At 44.4% G+C, this 21,623-nt stretch overlaps 1 protein-coding gene and 1 long non-coding RNA gene across 2 annotated transcripts in view; one reads left to right on the top strand and one right to left on the bottom strand.

The window, feature by feature from the left end:
• The window catches only part of LOC310664579, a 182,905-nt gene that overhangs the window by 153,758 nt on the left and 7,524 nt on the right, over positions 1–21,623 (bottom strand). The window lies entirely within an intron of this gene.
• On the top strand, positions 1,904–21,618 carry KDELR2 (KDEL endoplasmic reticulum protein retention receptor 2). The gene is made up of 5 exons (XM_083413804.1): positions 1,904–2,180; positions 8,340–8,440; positions 16,330–16,488; positions 18,509–18,761; positions 20,477–21,618. Exons 1-5 carry the CDS (start codon positions 2,090–2,092, stop codon positions 20,509–20,511), a joined length of 639 nt encoding a protein of 212 aa, XP_083269930.1. The 5' UTR covers positions 1,904–2,089; the 3' UTR covers positions 20,512–21,618.

The raw sequence follows: 21,623 nt of genomic DNA, 5'->3' as shown, positions 1-21,623 counted from the left end.
GTTCTCCGGATTCCTTGGGGAAAGCCATGACTGTTTAATGTAGTATAATACAGTTTTAACTGCACTGTGCAGATGGGGCCTTAAATAAAAACACAGCAATTCATAACAAAAGCACTACATAGCATGGACACAGCTTGCTTGGGAGGTGCAGGGGGAACAGCTGCCCCCCCTAAATCAAGTAAATAAATAAAAATACTTAACTAACTGTCCAACTGCATCACAGATACCTTGGTTTTGCCCCCCGCCCCCATAAATCCTGGCTACTCCCATGCTACATAGCAATTACTAATAGCAGCAGACAAAGTAAATTCATACAACAGGCAACAACAGTTCAGCACGGGAGGTGCATTCCTGACCCCTGTGCGCATCAATGGAGCGCATGTTAGGTTTGCTCCACCCTGTTCCCTCCCTGCCCCGTCCCCACCCCCTGTTCCAGCCACTTCTGGGGTCAGCATTATGCGCGCGCACACTCCTAAAACAGTTGCCGCCTGCTCACAATAAGATAAATAAAAACAAACAACCCTACTTTAAAACAAACAAAACTTATTCATTCTAAAACAGATCAAAATTACCTCAACTTTCTAAACATCTAATGATGTCAAGGCAGAACTTTGGGGCAAATGCAGCAGTAGTAGATTATCAGTTTGAAGGAATTGAAGTGTGGCAACCAATATGATCAAGGGTCTGGAAACCAAGCCTTATGAAGAACAGTTGAGGGAGTTGGGTATGTTTATCCTGGAAAAGAGGAGACTGAGAAGAGATATGATAATCCATCTTCAAATATCTATAGGGCTGTCGCATGGAACAAGCTTGTTTTCTCCTGCTCTGAAGGGTGGGCCCTGAACCAATAGATTAAAGTTACAAGAAAAGAGATTTCGACTAAACATCAGGAAGAACTTTCTGACGGTAAGAGGTGTTTGACAGGGGAATAGACTTCCCCAGAAGGTGGTGGCCTCTCTTTCCTTGGAGGTTTTTAAGCAGAGGTTGGATGGACATCTGTCATGGAAGATTCCTGCCTTTCAAAGGGTTTGGACTAGATGACCCTTTGGGGTTCCTTCCAACTCTAGAGTTCTATGTTTCTAGTTAATATAAGTTACACTAATGATCTACTTACATAATTTATACTGTGCTTTGTGTGGAAAGTGACAAATATATATTTATCATTGAATGAGTACTTTATAGTTGAGCTAATACTTGACCCTGGGCAATTTTTTGTTTTGTTTTTCAAACTGCAGAAAAACTTTGCTACTCTAAAGTCGATTTTGTTGTGCAGTCATCTTGTCAACAGTTACAATGTAACTGAATAATTATAGTAAAAATAACAGCAGGCCTGAGCCGCTTCGGATGCTGTTGCCCAGAAAAGCAGCTTTTAAAATATACTTTTAAAAACATATTTGCACACCACTTTTTCTATATAAAAAACACACTCTACGCAATTTCGACTTCAGCCTAAAACAATGCCCGAGCGCTCATAACGCATTAAAACGCCAGGCCAGAGCAATGCCAGTCGATCAAAAACATATGTGAGTTTAGCAACCGGTATCAGACGCGGCAGCACGTCTGGAACCGACTTTTTAAAACCCGCTATTGTGGCCAACGGGCGAAACGGCGCAGGCGCACTCGCGCCCCCGCTACACGCCTTCCAGAATTATTGCTCCTCCATACAGCGCAAGCGCAGCTCTACCTTCTAAGGACGGAACGGCAGAGGGCGAGTCTTGTGTTGCGGTGTGGGAGATATGCGCGCGTGCGCAGAAGAAGAAGAAAAAAACCCGTCGTGCGCCCTTTCCGAGGATGCGGTAGGGGGGGGAGGGAGAATGTGCGCGTGCGTAGGAAAGGATCCCTCACGAGCCCCGCCCATCAGCTGTGAGGGAAAGAAGGGGGCGTGGCTTTTCCTCCCCGCCTTCTCCGCTTTCCTTCCCCCACCACCCCCACTTCTCCCGGCGTGCACCGCGCCCGCGCTGGCTGTCTCTGGCCACGTCCCCGGGCCACGTCGCTCGGTGTCCGCTGCGCTCTCGCCATCTTCGCTCCGGTCGCCGGCTCCTCTCCCCGCTTCTCCTCCTCCTCTTCCTCCAGCGCGGCCGCCGGCGCCATGAACGTCTTCCGCCTCACCGGGGACCTCTCCCACCTGGCGGCCATCATCATCCTCCTCCTCAAGATCTGGAAGACCCGCTCGTGCGCCGGTGCGTCGGGCTCGGCGGGCGGTTGGCGAGGCTGAGGCGGCGCGAGGGACGTCGACCCCCGGCCATGGGGGAGGGGGAGGGACCCGCCTCGGCCCCTCACCTCAGGGGGGGAAGTGGGGGGGACTGGTGGTCCTGCCCCCTCGTTACACTGCGAAACGAGCGGGGAAATTTGGGGTGCAGATTTTGGGGGGGTGTGATTCCTCCCTATGGGGTTTCCTTTCAGAGACTTTGGTGTGGGGAGTGGGGAGGGTGCGTCCCTCTTGCCACCCCCTTTTTATGCTTGCCTTCAGTGGAGGGGAGATTTGGAAGGGGTGCTCCCCATGCCCTCTTGTTTTATGGGGGTAGTTCGCCTCCTTCAGTTGTGGTGGAGCCTGACTGAGGAGGGAGTGCCTACTTTGGGGGTGGTGCCCCCATATTCTCCTCTGTGTGTGTTGGCGGAAAAAGCTTGGCTGATTATGGGATGTTGAGGTGGAGCGATTTCCAACCCTCCCCCCCCCACAAAAAATGCTGTCTCCTGTGTGTCGAGTTGGGCAAGAACGTCAGATTTTGGGGGTGTGGAGGTGGGTGGGTGGTGATGGGGTGGAGATTTCTTGTAAGTGAGGAGCTTATGGGAAGCTGGAGCAGGTTAGGAATTTGGGGGTACTCATTTGGGGGGGGAGTGATGGGTTCCCCCACTTACTCTTGTATTTGGTGAGGGTTTGGTGTAATTGTGGAAGCTCATGGAATGCTTGCGGGGGGTGGGGTGGGGTTGTGATGCTGATTTGGGGATCGTATTCCTGCCATGCCTCCTACTTCTAAAGGGGGAGATCTGAGAAGTGACTTCTTTTAAAGGTTATGGGATGTTGCATTAAGTGGAGTTGTCTGCTAGAGAAAACTTGTGGGGTACTGCAGAGTGGGGCCAGTGTAGTTCAGTGCTAGAGTGTTGAACTAGGGCCAGGTACACCCAGGTTCAAATTCCTGGTGGAGGTTGTCAGGTGACCGTAGACCTCTCTGAACTGTAACTGCCTTTACAGGATTGTTGCTAGGGTAAGGATGTGGGAGATCATGTGTTTTGCTCCTGAGTTCCTTGGAGGAAGAATGTAATATGTGATAAAATATATTGATTGGGGGCCACTCCTGCAGTTGCATCAAATAGAGTTGGTAAGCCTATACTGCACTGGAAGCTGTGAAGTCTAGAGAGTAGAGGTTAAGGTCACTGTCTTTCAAAAAGGGGAGGGTAGGACAACTCTATGAATATCTTTGAAAGGGTATCCTGAAAACAGGGCTTTATATTCATTATACGTATTCTGTATGGGATATATTTGTTGATGAAGATCCCATCGGAGTGAACTAAGTGCACGAACGGTTTGAGGTTTTATTTTTCTTTTAATAGTGTTGTAGGTAGAGAGATTTCATAGTGCTAGTGAAATGAAGCTATGTCGGTAGAGACTCGGAATGAGTCAAAATCTAGGCAACCTGATTAACTTTGTTATCTCTTTCTTGCTTCAAGAAGAAAGAGCACAATAATATAAATGAGATGAATGAACAGATGAAGTGCCTTCTTAGCACACAGTGATGTAGTAGGTGAAAGAAAATTCCTGGAGCAGCATTCAAGCCCAAGCAAAATCATGGTACAGTGTGAAGGGAGCTGCAGGAAATATGACTTTCTCTCTCTCTCTCCCCGTCCTACCATTCAGACATCGTATTCATTTTGAGGCAGTTGTGCACAAATAGAATGAATGGACTTAAAGCAAAGGGGATGGTAGTTTGCTTTCCTGAGGCTAGAACTTCCCTTTCAGATTCTGGACTTGCAGGAAAAAATGAGTTTTACCATCCTAATCAAGATGCATTGTCTTTTTGCAGTAGTTCTGAAATCGAAGACATATGACATAGCCTAAATTGTGCTTTTTCTGAGTGCTTTGCAGAAACAGCAGGTTTTTATGCATAATTTGAAAGTTCCAAGGTTGTTCTTCTGAATTCTGGAACCTCTGTTTATAGACTTTCATGCTAGACCCTTTATTTATTTGTAACTGAAGGGGTTAACCTGTGATCCGACTTGATCTGAGAGCTTGGCAAGCTATTTTACTTGCATTGCCAGCTGCATTTGAAAGTTGGAAGCAAATGACTGAATCAAGGCTTGGGAGAATAGGCTCTCAATTGGGATTCCTGGCCTAGTCTGACGTGGCAGCTAACAGAAGGTGTGGTGAACAGAGCGGCCTGGAAGAGAGAGATCAGTTGTATTCTTGCTGCACCCCATGTCATTTCCTCAATAGAAACTTATTCAACTGAAGAAATCCCTGGTTATATTGCAAAACAAAACTTGTTCCCAAAAGGGCTGTTTTAATCGCTTATTTTGAAGATAGATTTTTGTTATTTTAACCTAGAAATGAGAATTTACTCACTCTGATGCTTCTGTGTGCCTGTTTGTTTACAGCATTTACACCCTGATTTTAGTCTCAGAATAGATTTTTGTAAGTTGCTTTAAGATGGCACGCCCTTAAGCTCACAGTCTAAAAAGACAAGACATGACAGGTGAGGGAAAAGGAAGGGAGGAAAGGAAAGCAAGCTCAGTCACAAGTTTTTTAAGCCGCTGAAGCTATTCAGTACATTTCACTTAGACGCACAGTCCTTGTTTATCCTGCATTGATGGTTTGACTTTGAACTGTGTTCTTATGTCTAAATACTATTCTAGACTGATTCTGTGTTGGTAATTTTGTTTGTAGTCTTTATGATCAAGCCAAGTAGATTTTGAACTGTGAACTTTGTAAGGCAGAGGAAATGCTATCTGATGGCAAAATGCATCACTCACAGTTGACTGATTCCTGGGAATTTAATAGAGCTCTTTTTAAAGCTGCAGACTGGAGTTATTGTAGAGAAGTAGCCAGAGTTTGAATAAACCATGAGTCCCCTCATATGCAGAACTGTTTAGAGCTAGAATTCATTAACTTTATATATATTTCTGTTTTGTAACCAAGCAGTCTTATTATCCATACAGCTTGATGATATGGCATTCTTATGTAAAAGTAAGGCTAGTTGACCACAGGGCAGCTTAGTCCTTAGTAAGCTTATATAAACTTATATAAATATTGTAAACTGGCTGCAATCATGTAATCATGCTTGGGAGTAAACCTCAATGAACTGAAACTTCACTTTTTGATAAGGATTGAGCAGTTATATATGCAAAGGCACCTGTTTTAATAGCATGTTAATAGCTATTAAATTAAATAGCTATTAGAGTATGACCCATTCACTGTTAAACTTTGTTCCATGTACTATCCTAGCCTGCATACAGCTTATTTTATATTTATTTTGAATGCCTATAACACTACGTATTCATAGTGCATTCAACACTAGCAAGCCCATAAGGAGCAAGTGAGATCTGGGTAGTTGGGAGACAGCTGATTGGGCCTTTGAGCAAAGCATCATTGGAACAATTGGTTGTACCCTTTCTGACTACTATTTTGCCCCAGAGCAGGGATAACCAGTGTGGTGTCATCCAGAAGTTGTTTGGACCACAACTCACATCAGCCTCAGGCAGCATAGGCAATGGTCAGAAATGATGGGAGTTGGAAATCCAGGAACATCTGAAGGGCATCATGTTGACTACCCCTGTCTCAAGGTGTCCTTGCAAAGGGGGAAGGTTGGAGGAAGCTAGCAGAGTATATGTAGTGAGGTCATGTTTGGGTAGGGATCCTTTGCAAATCAATTAATGCAAAAACTTTCATAACCAGAAAGGTTTATTCTTCTAGGGGCTTAGTGTTATCATTTTCTAAGACTGACAAGAAAAAAATGTTTAGCACCGGCTTTGTTAGTGTAATGTGATATAGTTACATTGAGTCTAAGTGTGTTACTTCTAGAGAATGCTGGCAACCAGCAGAGATACGCAGCCTCCCAAATTTAAGCCTTTAAAAGCTAATGTTCAAAACAAAGATACTTGCTTATTCTTTAACACAATTTCTTTTTGAATAAGCACTGTCGATCGACAGAAAACAATTGCATCAAGATGAGAGAGGGAGAGTAGATGACATTCTGACATTTCACAGGAAAGTGCTTAAGAAAAACAATTATAACAGGGAATATTAACATCTACTTCCCTTTTGAATAAAAGACATCAGATATTGTAATGAATTAAAATGATACAAATATGAACTGTCATGGGGCTACTGAAATAAAAGGTAATGTATCTGGCACTAAGAGTACTTAAAAGCAACAAGAGGGCTCTAAGAGTACAGTTGTACCTCTGCTTACGTATCCCTCTGGATACGTAATCTTCGGGATGTGAACGCGGCAAACCCAGAAGTATTTTTCTGGGTTTCGCCGCATGCGCAGAAGTGGTCCTCTGGTTGCAAATTCCTCGGGATGCAGCTGGACCTCTGGAACAGATACCATTTGCAACCAGAGGTACCACTGTAACTTAAAAATTGGGACCTGTGGTAAGTTTTTGGTTGTTGAACACTTCTTCCTTAGTATTGAACATCTAATTCTCATGCTTCCATCAGCACCCTTTCTCATCAGAGGGAAAGACAAGAGACTGCAAGGTCAGTTAGCTCAGCCAGCACCAATTGCTGTCTGACTCCTTCCACCTCAGAACTTTCTCCCTTGGTGGCCATTGAGTCTGGTCATTACAACAATTACATGACACTCTGTGCCTGGTTTTCATTCCCTTTTCCATTTGTAACAAGTATATTGGATTGTATACCATTTTTTGAATGCATTGGCAGAAAGGTGGTATCTAAACAGTTGCCTTGACAAAATAGCACGACAGAACAGGCTGAGTCATAGAGTGCATCCATGCTTTTGTTTTATGTTGCTGAAAAATGCAACCTCTGTTGCTTGCTTTGTTCACATTGAGCTGAATGGAGCAGAGCTAATAAATAGGCACGTGCTGCCACATTATGACAATGTAATGAGGCATGTATTGTAATCAACGCCTATTTTACATGAAGTGAGACAATCTTTACAAAAATGTGGTCTCTGAACTTACTGTAGTGAGTTGTTTTTTTTAATGACTTGCCCATCAGAATTTCAGTTATAGACACACTTCAGTGGGAGATAGGAAGCATGTAAATGTGCTCAAGATTGATGTCTAGTGTTGTGTTATCACCCACTGTGTCCTGCCTGAGGGACTCTCAATGCAGATGGTTCTTCAGGTATAGGGCATGGAAGATGTCTCAGTGGGAATTTCTCACAGTTTGGGATCAGATCTGGTAGTGGGCCCTGCCTAGGTTAGATAAACTCATTGTGACCATGATGGGAGTTGGGTAGAAGGAAGACCCTAGGAACTGGGCTGGGATGGTAATTGACTGTATACTTATTTAATATCAGAAGGGTTTGAGTGAAAGGTGGGGGTCCAAGTGATGATATGGCATCTTCCATTAGTTTGGGAGTGGAATTGAGTCTTATGAACGCAGAGGCTGATACAGACCCAACTGCTTTCTTTAGTCACTCACCTGGAAGAGAGGATCTCACATCTTTCCAGCCATAGTTTAGGTTTCCAAGGCTGCTAAGGACACAGCACTGGGATACCCTCTCTGGCTGACATAAAAATAATAAACTGAAATGGCATACATGTGCCATACACCTGGATTTTCCCAGACATTACTGGGATTTCAAATGCGGAATTGACATTGAAAGGTCCAATAATATTGTAATATTGTGGTTTGTGTAAAAAAAAAAGCTCAACAACTTTCGGAGTAGGCAAAATGCCCACAACCAGCTGATGGTCAGCTTTGATACACAGTGATTCCTGATCAGTGCTACTGAACCATTTCTGGGGCAGAGCATAGAAAGACATTCTGTGAGTGACAGTGGTCCATAGGACTATCCCTAGTTCTCTTCATTGTTGCATTTTGTTGTTGTTGCTCTCCAGTGACTAGTATTCTGTGAACCTAGCTTCTTTTCTGATAAATCTTCCTTTTGCTCTTATACAGAGGATTTATGATTTGACCTGTTCAGTATGGTACCTGGTACATGGTTGGTTATGAATAAAAAGCTGAATAGTAGCAATAGATGGTAATATATGAAACTTCTGGGTTTTGAATCTGGAGCTCAGATTACCATACGGTTCTGTTGCAATGCAGCGGTGGGTGTGCAGTGAATCTTGGTTTTTGAACTAAGATAATTCACATGGCTTGGGTTTTTAAATACCCTTTCTCACATGACTTCTTTTTATTCCTTTAGGTATATCTGGAAAAAGCCAGCTTCTCTTTGCACTGGTGTTCACCACTCGTTACCTGGATCTCTTCACTTCATTCATTTCTTTTTATAACACTTCTATGAAGGTACGATACATTCAATATGCAAGAAGGGCTACTGAATTTTCTCCGCATACCTCTTAATGCATTCGCCTCCATGGTAATTTCGAGTAAAGGCTGAAAGAAAATTCAAATGTGCTTCTCCCTGTTCATGTTAAAGTTAACGTGAGTCTGCTGATTAAAAAAACAACCACCACTGTGTTGCAGCCGTAGGGAAGAAGCAGGTTTGCAAATGCCACAATAAATTACCTTTGTATTGCCAGTCACCTGCAGTGTCTTGAGTCATACGAGTTTCACTCCTAGATGACAGCTTTCTCTGTTTTACACATGGATAAACTGTTTTGCCTGAAAGGGTTGAAGTCAGCTCTTGAGGCAGTTTGCTGCATTGCCTGATGGTCACAACTTAGTTTGTCCTCCAATAGCTTGATCAGGTTCCCCCAGTTTTATTATCACTATGACTATGTTCTTTAAAATTCCTACAAAGTATCTGACCAGCAACAAAGCCAGGGACTATTTTGTGTCCCTGGAGTATGCCCGACTTTGGGGCTGATGCAGCCCTTAGGTGGGGTGAGGCTGCAGGCTCAGGCAGTGGGAGCCCCCACGGCAGTGCCCCTACAGATGCCTCACCTACCCCACCACAACCAGCACTGGTGCTGGTTTTGGGCAAGATCAAAATGGTGTGAGATCTTGCAGAGCATGCAAGATCTCACCCAATATTGGCGTGGAGGTGGTGAGGCAGGCAGTGCAAGATGGCAGCAACAGGGCAGAGTGGCACTTCACATTTTGCCTTAAGTGGCGAAATGCCACCCCTGTCTGACTCTTCACCTACTGAGGATTCTGTGCCTTACTTGAGGGGTTTCTTAGTTTTGGAGCAGAAGAACCAGGTGTGTATATATGTGATCATCCCAGTGCCTTTGGCCTTTGGAAAAAGAAAAGGTTCATGAAATGTATATGGTCCTCAGACAGAGTGCCTTGCTAATTAGTATCTATTTGCTTTGCAAAACTGGCTTTAGGTTTCTTTTCAAGAAATGAAAGAAGACTAAAGGTGATGGGGATGACAGTCAAGTTAGAGGGGAGTGGAAACGGTGTTAGGAACAGCAGTAGAACTCTGCCTTGTGTCTCCTGGAAGCACTCCTTATTGCCCCCCCCCCCCCCCGGTTATACTTTTAAAATGGAAACTGAAATTCTTAAGATAGTAAAATCTGTGTTGTAGTAGGGATGTCTTGAATGTATGGCAACGTGCTCAAACGGACCTGCCTTAATTGGATGCACATGACCTTTTTACAGCTCTCTTAGTCAACTTCCATAAGTTCAATACACCAGCTGCTCCACAAGCAGGCATTCAGCAATCCTGACTTGGAAGCTTTGCTGGGAGAGCGTGGTGGAGAAAGCCAACCTTGAGCCAAACCCACTTTCAAGGCTGGGTTTCTGGTGGACTTCCATTTTGATATTAATGTGAATGTTTGCTTATGCAATTCTGACTACAAATACATGAAGGGGATGAGTATTGGTTGGGCTCGAGGATGAGTCTGGAGTACTTGTGCTGATATATATGCTCTCTCAAGCAGCTGAATTTTTATTGGATTCCAATGTATGCGGGTTGTGTTATGAAATATTTATATGAATTGTGAGCTAAGTAAAATGACTTGGTGTAAAGAGTTACACCTGTAATACAAAAAGATAAAAAAGCAGGTCCAATGAGGGGTATGGAAGCACTTGGTGCTGCAGAACCACTGGTGCTAAACAGATGTGTAGATCTGATTTGTCCCCTGGTTTTGGGGTCACCCCATATGAAAGGATGATAGAATAAAAAGTGATTAGAAGCTTGTCTCAAACTGTCATTGAATGCTTGTTGCTACTAATGAGGAGTGCTTATCTGTACTTAATTCGTTTTCCTTAGAACTGTCAAAAATTCCCTGTCTAGTCAGGGAAACACAATGGTCATAATTGCATCTTGTTCACACAGCTTTCTTCATGTCTGTGAGCCCTAGAATAAGGGCTGATCCTCTATCTGATTCTAGTTTTAATTTGGTCTACCAGAAAACTGTTTGCCCAGCTTTTTTTCTATTCATGATGTGCAAAGAATCCACAAATCCTTCAACTTTACTTTGAAGTAAATGATACTGAAATGTTTATGGAGCCGTGCTTAGTCACAACCAGACTATTTCCGAATGTTCGTTCAAATCTCTTGCTATTAGCCAGTTGTGTAGTCTGTAAAGACGAAAATATGAACCTGCCATTTTACTGATGAAAGGTTGGCTTCAAACTTAGAATTGTTAGAGTAGACCCATCAATGGGACAAGCTTGTCATGACTAACATAAGCTCCATTGATTCCCGTGTGTCTACTCCAAGCATGACTAAGTCCGGATCCAACCCCAAATAATTATCCTCTTTTGATTCTTTGGCAGAGTAGAACCACCATAATGACAGGAGAAGGTAAAGAAGATGTGTGCCCTACTTATGATGGGGATGCAGCTTGAAATCCTGGGAGGCTATGGAATTGGCAGTGCCATCTTTTATATAGCCTGCCCTTTTCTCATCTGTGGACCCAGGGACAGGGGGAGTGACACCCAGATATCTGTGTGTGCTTTGCTTGTTTATGCAAGTGTATGTGCAAATGCCAAAAGGAGGCACAAGAGAATTGGCAAGGAACAACCTTGGCAATCCCAGGAGGTTCATTTTGCTTCCTTGTTTGTAGCTTTTGCTGTAGTCTGAAGTCTCTTTTATCCAAGTGTTTGCAAGTAACCAAATTGATCAGGCCCTGATGCACTGTTACTGTTGCTTGAAATTCTGCTATATGTTCTGTAGCAATTTTAATGTTTGGATTTTAATATTGCGGTCTTTTATTATTATAATTCATTGTATTTTTGTATGAAGCTATTGCGTGCCATCCTACAATCATTTCAATGAAAGGCAGCTATCAAATCCAGTGAAGAAATTGGTTTAACCTAAGGGTGGGATCTTGTGGCCCTCTAAATGTTGTGGACTCCCACTCCCATCAGGCCCACTAAACATCAAATTGACTACAGAACCCCATTGCCTGAGCAGGCCCGTCACCTGTAAAATTAACCAGCATCTCTTAATTTTCTTCTAGTCGGACTGCTTTGAATTTTATTTCTTTTCGCCCAAGTGTAACTTTATCCAGACCATGTTTCTTTTTTATCTTAATAATCACAACTAGTTATTATTGGTGAGTTTTCTCCAGGGTAGCCCTGGCTTTTGCACTTTCCAGATGTTACTGTTGTTGGCATCCTGGCCACTGCTTTCTAGGGATTTTTCTGTGACTCATTGGCTACTTGAATACCACCTCTGGGATGGTGACTCATGCTGTCCTTTCTGTGCGCTACAGTGCATGGAAACTAGGTTCCGCTTGTTAAAGTGTTCTAAGCATTAGTTCCCTGAGAATATGCTTACAGATGGTGAGCGGAGAACCTTGAACATTTCGCCTGGGGTTGCTGTGGCCTAGTTAGTTAGGCATTGACCTGGATTCCACATCTGACACAATTTGTGTGACCTTCAGCAAGTCATTTAATTTTTCTTAGCCTCGGCCTTCTCCACTTGATAATTAAGTCTGTGTACAGTATTTTTATCATGAACGTAATGAAGCCCAGTTTCCTCAAGGTAACCTCTTCTGGATGAAGCCCTGAAATCAGAAGCTGGGAGCTGCCTCTTTAACTGTAGGCTCATTAACTACATTGGATGCCTCTTGTGTTACCAAGCCCACTACCAATGAAGCACTCTTCAAATATACTAAAGCAGAATATGTGTATAATTTAGATAGTGATCTGAACCCACTTCCAATCTAATCTATGCATGTCACCTGGAAGAACCAGGAGCTGCAGGCTGCCTAGCTGAAGTGGTGCCTGTCCCTGAGAGACCATGACATCTGCTACTACCTGGCTCTGGTTGCCAGGCCATTATTTCAAGTTGGTTGCTATTCTCCTCGGTAGTCATAAAGAGAGCCGCGTGAGTTAAAATATTCACTACAGTGGTGTAATGAAACTCCTGAGAGTGGACATTTTATACCAGGGGTCAGCAAACTTTTTCAGCAGGGGCCCGGTCCACTGTTCCTCAGATCTTGTGGGGGGCTAGACTATATTTGGGGGGGGGGAATGAATGAATTCCAAGCTCCACAAATAACTCAGAGATGCATTTATATAAAAGGGCACATTCTACTCATGTAAAAACACGCTGATTCCCGGACCGTCCGCAGGCCAGATTTAGAAGGCGATTAGGCCGGATCTGGCCCCCGGGCCTTAGTTTGCCTACCCTTGCTTTATACCAATGGTTCCTAAACTTTCTCCCCATGGACCACTTGAAAATCCCAAGGGTCTGACTCTTGGCAGACCACAATGCTTTTTTGGGGTGGGACTGCTATAGCTATTGTAATGTGCTGTGCAGATGTATGGTTTTAAATTTATTTTTAATTCATTTATTTAGAGTATTTGTATCCAGGCTTTAGACGAAAAGACTCTTGGAGTGCTTGACATACAATCAATTAAAACAAGGCATTTCCTGCCCTGTCAGCTTACAATCTAAAGAACAAGTGGAAAGGGACAGGGAGTGAAGAGGAAAAGCACAAACTCAAGCACCAATTCTTAAATGGTAGTTCTTCCAATGACCAGCTAACACAAAAACAGCTCAGGAGCAGGAGGCAGGGGATGGAATCCAGGCATAGGCAAACTCGGCCCTCCAGATGTTTTGGACTGCAACTCCCATGATCCCTAGCTAACAGGACCAGTGGTCAGGGATGATGGGAGTTGTAGTCCCAAAACATTTGGAGGGCCGAGTTTGCCTATGCCTGGAATAAGCACTGCTTCCTATTGCTCCCAGTAAGTAGAAAGGTTACAAACTGCAATACAATAAAATGTGATATAAGAAATAAAAGTTGCAATAAAAATCAATATGAATATTTAATACAATAGATGTGCCACACTACATCCACAACAACTCCACAGATACCGTATTTTTCGCCCTATAGGACGCACTTTTTCCCCTCCAAAAATGAAGGGGAAATCTGGGTGCGTCCTATGGGGCGAATGCAGGCTTCGCGGACCTCTCCGCAAACAGCAGGAGCGCTCCCGCTGCTGGCGGAGAGGTGCCTGCATGCTGAAGCCTGCGCGCGCTGAGCTCAGCGCGCCCAGGCTTCGCGGACCTCTCCGCTAGCAGCGGGAACGCTCCCGCTGCTGGCGGAGAGGTGCCTGCATGCGGAAGCCTGCGCGCGCTGAGCTCAGCGCGCCCAGGCTTCGCGGACCTCTCCGCTAGCAGCGGGAACGCTCCCGCTGCTGGCGGAGACGTGCCTGCATGCGGAAGCCTGCGCGCGCTGAGCTCAGCGCGCCCAGGCTTCGCGGACCTCTCCGCTAGCAGCGGGAACGCTCCCGCTGCTGGCGGAGAGGTGCCTGCATGCGGAAGCCTGCGCGCGCTGAGCTCAGCGCGCCCAGGCTTCGCGGACCTCTCCGCTAGCAGCGGGAACGCTCCCGCTGCTGGCGGAGACGTGCCTGCATGCCGAAGCCTGCGCGCGCTGAGCTCAGCGCGCCCAGGCTTCGCGGACCTCTCCGCTAGCAGCGGGAACGCTCCCGCTGCTGGCGGAGAGGTGCCTGCATGCGGAAGCCTGCGCGCGCTGAGCTCAGCGCGCCCAGGCTTCGCGGACCTCTCCGCTAGCAGCGGGAACGCTCCCGCTGCTGGCGGAGAGGTGCCTGCATGCGGAAGCCTGCGCGCGCTGAGCTCAGCGCGCCCAGGCTTCGCGGACCTCTCCGCTAGCAGCGGGAACGCTCCCGCTGCTGGCGGAGACGTGCCTGCATGCGGAAGCCTGCGCGCGCTGAGCTCAGCGCGCCCAGGCTTCGCGGACCTCTCAGCTAGCAGCGGGAACGCTCCCGCTGCTGGCGGAGAGGTGCCTGCATGCGGAAGCCTGCGCGCGCTGAGCTCAGCGCGCCCAGGCTTCGCGGACCTCTCCGCTAGCAGCGGGAACGCTCCCGCTGCTGGCGGAGACGTGCCTGCATGCGGAAGCCTGCGCGCGCTGAGCTCAGCGCGCCCAGGCTTCGCGGACCTCTCCGCTAGCAGCGGGAACGCTCCCGCTGCTGGCGGAGAGGTGCCTGCATGCGGAAGCCTGCGCGCGCTGAGCTCAGCGCGCCCAGGCTTCGCGGACCTCTCCGCTAGCAGCGGGAACGCTCCCGCTGCTGGCGGAGAGGTGCCTGCATGCGGAAGCCTGCGCGCGCTGAGCTCAGCGCGCCCAGGCTTCGCGGACCTCTCCGCTAGCAGCGGGAACGCTCCCGCTGCTGGCGGAGACGTGCCTGCATGCCGAAGCCTGCGCGCGCTGAGCTCAGCGCGCCCAGGCTTCGCGGACCTCTCCGCTAGCAGCGGGAACGCTCCCGCTGCTGGCGGAGACGTGCCTGCATGCCGAAGCCTGCGCGCGCTGAGCTCAGCGCGCCCAGGCTTCGCGGACCTCTCCGCTAGCAGCGGGAGCCAGCACTGGGCTCCCACGGCTTGCAGAGAGCTGCCTGTTTGGGGGCTGGGGTCGGGGGAAGCTCGGGCTTCCCCAACCCCGCGCCTGGGGGGGAAATAATTTTTTTCCTTTATTTCCCCCCCAAAAAACTAGGTGCGCCTTATGGGACGGTGCGTCCTATAGGGCGAAAAATACGGTATATCACAGATCAATCTGAATGAATCACTGGTGGCCCACAGACCACAGCTTTAAATTTGAAAGTAACAGGCATTTTTATAAGTTGCACGTGGCAATCACTATTTTAGGGTAAAATCTTTCTAAGAAGTGGTCCTTGCTTCAGAACTGTCACTTTTACCCATATGCAGATTTAATAAATGATTTATTTCCTCAGGAGATGGCCATAACGTTTTAACTTCCCAGACTTTCCATGTTGGTGACACATTTTTTAGATGTGCATCATTTCATGACATAGTCATTCAGTTTTATTTAGTAAACGAACCCCTTTCCAGCCCCAGGAGATCGTTCGCACAACACACCTACATACTGCAGCCGACTCACCAACATATCACAACGCTGAGTTTGGAATGCCCTGTATTAAATAATATTGTTTCTTTATCAATGACTGATTTTGGAACCCATAGAAAATTGCAGAAAGATTGTATGGGAAAAGCCACCACAAAGTGCAGAACTGTTCATATGAGTGCAGTGGCCCCACCACATACAAAACGGTTTGGTTCCAGGGTCCATGCACAGTCAGGAACCCCCAAAATTGCCCCTACCCCCAGTGAGGCAGAGGGCTGCTTTTGGGACACTGCCAGAGCCCTCACGCTGCCTTCCCAAAGCTCAGTAAGCAAGGAAAGCCCACTGTGTTTGTGAGTGGAGGAAAAATAAATAAATGGAGAATGGGGAACTGGGTTTCCCTCACTCTCCATTGATTGATTGTTTTAATGACTATTTAAAGTTGTGATCCCATGAGTAAAGCAAGCGCATGTTGCAGGTTTACTGTAGTTTCACCTTTTCTCACACAAATGCTCTAGCTGCAGTAAGTAGGGGTACAGAATCAATGAGATTTTACAACTTAAGCATCTATAGTTGAAGCTGCAGCATTAGAATTGACAAGATTTATGTTGCTTTCAAGCCATTAAAACTTGAGGCAAAGATCCCACTTTCCTTAAACTTCTGAAGGAACCCAAATCAATCAGTTGGTAGGTTTGGGAGGGGGTGGGAATTGTACTTCCTTATGTTCCGGGTAACCGTTTTCTATGTTAAAAAAGAGCTGGTCCCCAGAAAATGAATAATGGCTTTCCTGTTGTAGACAGTGCAATATGTTGATGAATGTAACTGAGCAAATGGGAGCAGGAAGGGGGAACATGCTTCAATGGTCAACATTGTTCCTTGTTGTATGCATAAAATGCTTTTTATGGAGGAAACAGACTAATAGCCTGATAACTCATCTGGGTCTTTTCCTTTCAGCTTATCTACGTTGCCTGCTCATATGCCACAGTCTACCTGATCTACATGAAATTTAAGGCTACCTATGATGGAAACCACGATACATTCAGAGTGGAGTTCCTTGTGGTTCCAGTTGGTGGGCTGTCTTTTCTTGTCAATCATGACTTCTCTCCCCTGGAGGTTAGTTTATTCCTAAAGCGTTGGCTTCTGAAACAATGTAAAGAGGACTTGGGTAACTGAAATAAAACAGAACACTTTGTTCTTTATGCTGCATCGTAAGCTTGATGTTTCACTCAAAGCTGCACAGTTTGTTTGATATAGTATTTGTGCGTGGTCCAGTGACTTAAAAGAGCTGGCGCTAGTTGTTTGGCTGGCTTAGATTTTGCTTTGGTGGGCTGCTCCCATATAGTGCTGAAAAATCCCAACCAGGTTTAAAAACAAAATTCTTTAGGAATTTTGAAATCAACTTCTCCTATAACCTTGCTTGTAAAATGTCATTATCAAAATCTGTGTGTGATTCGGTGCAAATTGCTTATCTGGATTTAGGCAAGGATTTTTGTTTAATGAGTCTGTGGGCTCCAAAATTATTCACATGAAAGCTCATTGGCACCTCTGTGCCGGTAGAATTAGGTTTAGTACGCCACAGAGAACTCAGTGGGCAGGTACACGAAGAATCTGTGGTAGTTCAGTCGGTGGAGCACAAAATCTTAATTTCAGAACTGAAGGTCCGAGTCCCATGTTGGGCAAAAAGATTCTTTAACTGCAGGGGGTGGACTAGAATGACCCTCATGGTTCCTTCCAACTCAGGAGAGCCTGATTGATTTTAGCCAACCGTAGTGGAGAGCAGATGTATAGGAACATTCTAAAATTCAAGCCCAGTTTGATCTTCAGGCACAAATGAGTGTTAATCCTGAGTTAATCCAGGAGAAGGTGGCTCCACCATTGCTTCATGCAATCCTAAACCAAAGCAATACAGGGATTGGAGTTAGAAGTATATCCAGATCCCAGTTCATACCATTGTGCGTTGGTGGTCTTTCTTTATATCTGAGGAACAACACAGTCACCATAATCCTAACTATGTAAACGTAATTAGTTACTCAAATATTAGTGGTGTGTTCAGTGCACTAAACTGAAACCTTGAAAAATTGGTCTGGCTCTTATGACCTTCACTTCATGTAATTTAAGTTCCTCAAATAGAAGTTGAGAAGTCTTTGGTGCCATCTGGGTAATTTAAGGAGAACTACAGTTATTTAAAGGGTGTGTTAAAAAGTAGGGGAAATGGAAAATATAGGCAACAATATACATCTTATATTTTAGCTGATCCATGAAATGCACAGGAAAACTTTCATATATCAGTACTACCCACCTTATTTCCTACTACATTTTTATTCTGCTTTCCTTTAGAGGAAAGCCTCTAATTTCCTACCTTATTTCCTACTACATTTTTATTCTGCTTTCCTTTAGAGGAAAGCCTTCTAATAAAAGTATCCCTACATACCATTTCAGGATAGCACACTTAAAACATGGACAAAATTCCATAGAGGTATTGCTTTGGTTTTTACTATTTCAAGCCACTACTAATTTCCCCCCAGTATATAAGTCACTGCGCTATCATATTACATACCAGACTTTTCTGCACCTGCCATCAGTTTATAGAGGTTTTAGATTCTTCTTGTTTACCTATGAATATCCATTATTTTGCTAAGAAGCTCCTCTCCAGGACAATATGATTCAGTCTTTTCCCAAATATGTTTTAAAATTACATGTGTGGGGTTTGCAGGTGAGAACTTGTTATTACCAAAGTTATTCCCATCATCTCTCTCAAAATTCTTAAATTTAAAATTTAAAGTAAGTCCATCATGTGACATATCATATTAAAGCCCATGAAGTTCTGAAGAGATTTTTGTTTTTAGGTTTGAGGTATCTCAGTTCTGGGTTGAGCTTTTAAGGTTTTTGTGTGGGGCAAAATTGCCAATTTATTGAAATTTCAACCCCTCATAACTCACAAATGGGATGAGATAAAAAATTAAAATTTTAGATTTAAACCTAGTTTTGATCATTCAACAAGTGCACAGAATAGTAAGATAATTGGATGGCATGAGGTAAAAGAATTGGAACCCTTGATATGGATTGACCCATACTAGACGTGGAAGCTGCGAAGTGATTGTATCACTTTTACATTTTTGTCTTGCTCTTTCAGATCTTGTGGACCTTCTCCATCTACTTGGAGTCCGTTGCTATTCTCCCCCAACTTTTTATGATCAGTAAAACTGGGGAGGCAGAAACCATCACTACTCACTACCTTTTCTTCTTGGGCTTGTACCGTGCCTTGTACCTTATCAACTGGATTTGGCGCTACTACTTTGAGGGATTCTTTGACCTTATAGCTGTCGTTGCTGGTGTGGTCCAGACTATTCTGTACTGTGACTTCTTCTATTTGTATGTTACAAAAGGTAAGGAGCGAGCCATGGCCTTCCTGTTCTGTAGACCTAAAGATTTTATGTATTCTAGATCCCCTGCACATGCTTTCTGCAGTGTATTAATGCTGTGTATAATATTGTAGCTCTGTCACTCATCCAAATAAGCACAGCTGTTCAGTACTTTGGAGGTTGTGGGTGTGCTCTGGGGTTTCCCACTGTTGCATAACACTAGAGTCAAATGCAGCCAAGATCTGAGTGTATTTATAACAAAGCATTATCTGCGAAACAACGTGAGAACGGATTGAAATGTGGTTTTTAGTCCTGGTTTGCAGGGCAAGCAAAAGCCATAGTTAGGAACAAGTGACGTGCAAACACAGTGGCTGAGTGGCAAGCTGAGCTTTGCTGCAAACCAGAAAAGGATGGAATTGTTACACACAAAGGGGGAGAGTAAGTGAACCCAGTGGCCCTTCAAAGCTCAGTCCTGTATGAATGTGGCGCAGTTCATCCAGTATTGTCACCTCTTCCTTATTTTGCCCCGGCTCAGCAGTCTGCATTACCAGCCCAATATAAGCAAAGCAAATGTATTCTAAGTTTGCTTTGGAATTATTCTACAGTGGTACCTCCAGTTACGAACTTAATTTGTTCCAGAGGTCCGTTCTTAAGCCAAAACCACTTGTAATATGAGGTGTGCTTTCACTAATGGCGCCTCCCACTGCCGCGCGACTTCCGCTTGCATCCCAGGGCAAAGTTCGCAACTAGGAGCATCTACAGTATGTAACACAGGGTTCCACTGTATTGAATATCAGAGTTTAAACATTATAACATATCAGAGGTAGCACCTCTTCCCATATAGGCCTGCCGCAGTGTTGAGATTTGCAGGGAAGGTCCTCTTTGTGGATCTGCTGCCACATGTAGTTTGTTGAGCAGCAGTGCACGAGAAAGCCTTTTCAGTGGTGGCCCCAGACATACCCTCTGAGGACTGTTTCGCCTTGTCATGTTTTTGCATATGTTTTTGGGTTGCAAAATGTGACATGGTTTAATTGTATTGAGCTGTATATAACCAGCTTTGGGATTGCATGGTGAAATGCAGGCTACAAATGCCTATAAAATAATAAAAGGCTAGAGATTAATTTTCAAAATTCTACTAATATTAAAAGTCACTGTTTCTCACCATATCTCCTCCTTTACCTTTTTGTCTCCTCGGGGTAGCAAGCTTCCTTTTTTGTTTATTTCGTTAAATATTTATAAATTGCACTTTCATAAAAATGCAAGGTGGAATACATCAAAGAAGACGGTACAGTGGTACCTCGGTTTGAGAACAATTTGGTTTACAAACTCCGCAAAACTGGAAAGAGTGTCTTGGTTTGAGAATTTACCTCGGTTTAAGAACGGAATCTGAATGGTGGAAGGGCACCGGTGGCAGGAGGCCTCATTAGGGAAAGCGCATCTCGGTTTAAGAACAGTTTTGGTTTAAGAACGGACTTCCGGAACGGATTAAGTTCGTTAACTGAGGTACCACTGTATATGCTTTGTTCATATTATTCCATAAAACCCTCTGAAGTTGTATCTAAGTGCATCATACTTTGAATAGACCTCTTTACTTCAGTGGGGCTTCTCTGAATATGACTTACTTGGGTGCAACCCAGTGTATCTTGGTGATGCATGACAGAATAACATTAGTTTTTTGGTGGTAGATAATTGGATGCATGCATACATTTAACAATGCCTTGTTTTGTCTTTTTTTTTAGTACTCAAGGGAAAGAAGCTCAGTTTGCCAGCGTAAGTGCCAAAACTAATCGCCAGCATCTGCCATCCTGGATGCTTAGACAGAACAATCCTTACCACAAGCGAAAGGTGAAGATGCTTGAAACAGACAGTCTCCCACGTCTCTTGCAAGAATCATTGGTGGGCTGTATAGGACCGGAGAACAACCAGCTGACTTCTGTTTGATGCATCTTGCCTTTATCTTTTTTTATTACTATGTATAAAGATTTTTTACATAAAGAAACTTAATACTGTGTGAATTTAATTCAGTGTGTAGTTTCAATTGGAATAGTTCCAAAAGTGAGATTTTGTGGGGTTGTTTATGACCAGGAATAAGTGCAAACACTTCTTATTTTCAAATGATTCTTTTTGAATTACTGACTTGTTTCGGTGCACACAGGTGTGTGCTGACTGATGGATGGTAACCGTTCTTCTCTCTTGATTTCAAATTTCATCCCACTGTATTTATTTACCCCCTAAAAAGTTGAACATAGTGTGTCAACTGAAATCAAACTACAAATGACAAAATTCTCACGGTAGGATGTCACCATTTCATGAATGTCCTTAGTTATAATTACTCCATTTTAAAATAAGAATCATTCTCCTATAGTGTCTGCCAGTGCATATTGTCTGATACCTCTCTTAACCTTCTGAATACATCAGCTTGAGAGTATTTGGTGCCAACGCAGGTTTCTTAATATAGATTTCTTTGCTTTTGTGGTTTAGCAGCAGACAATTTTTATTTCATTTTTTCATTCAGGATAAAACGGTTCCTCATTTTTTGAGTGCATAAAGTTCTACTTTCATTCACAGCAGCCTTAGTGTTGCAGCTGTAAGGATGAACCTGTGGTAGTTGTCCAATTGAAGTAATCTTTAGGTGGCAATTTTTAACTGTCTACAACTTTTTTTAATACAAATACTTTTACAAGTAATGTCCATGTTCAGCTTTCAAGCAGTTCTAGATGTACCAGTTTTGGACAATGAGTGTGATTTTTTATAAACTTATTCCTGAATCAGCAGCACCAAGTACTATACTTCACCAACTTTACATGATTCCCTTTTTTACTGAGCTGTTGCATGACTTATCCTGTGTTACCATCCTAAATAAACATTTTATGAAGTGGTATACAT

Source organism: Podarcis tiliguerta (assembly GCF_965153285.1).
Source record: "Podarcis tiliguerta genome assembly, chromosome: 14".
Classification (NCBI taxonomy): domain Eukaryota; kingdom Metazoa; phylum Chordata; class Lepidosauria; order Squamata; family Lacertidae; genus Podarcis; species Podarcis tiliguerta.
Note: the sequence above shows the minus strand (reverse complement) of the source record. Positions and strands in the feature narration are given on the sequence as shown.

Excerpts from the sequence above, each read along its gene's own strand:
- KDELR2 (XM_083413804.1), top strand. The coding sequence starts at position 2,090 with ATGAACGTCTTCCGCCTCACCGGGGACCTCTCCCACCTGGCGGCCATC. Across the intron at positions 8,441-16,329 it reads TTTATAACACTTCTATGAAG|CTTATCTACGTTGCCTGCTC; the intron begins GTACGATACATT and ends TTTTCCTTTCAG. Across the intron at positions 16,489-18,508 it reads ATGACTTCTCTCCCCTGGAG|ATCTTGTGGACCTTCTCCAT; the intron begins GTTAGTTTATTC and ends TTGCTCTTTCAG.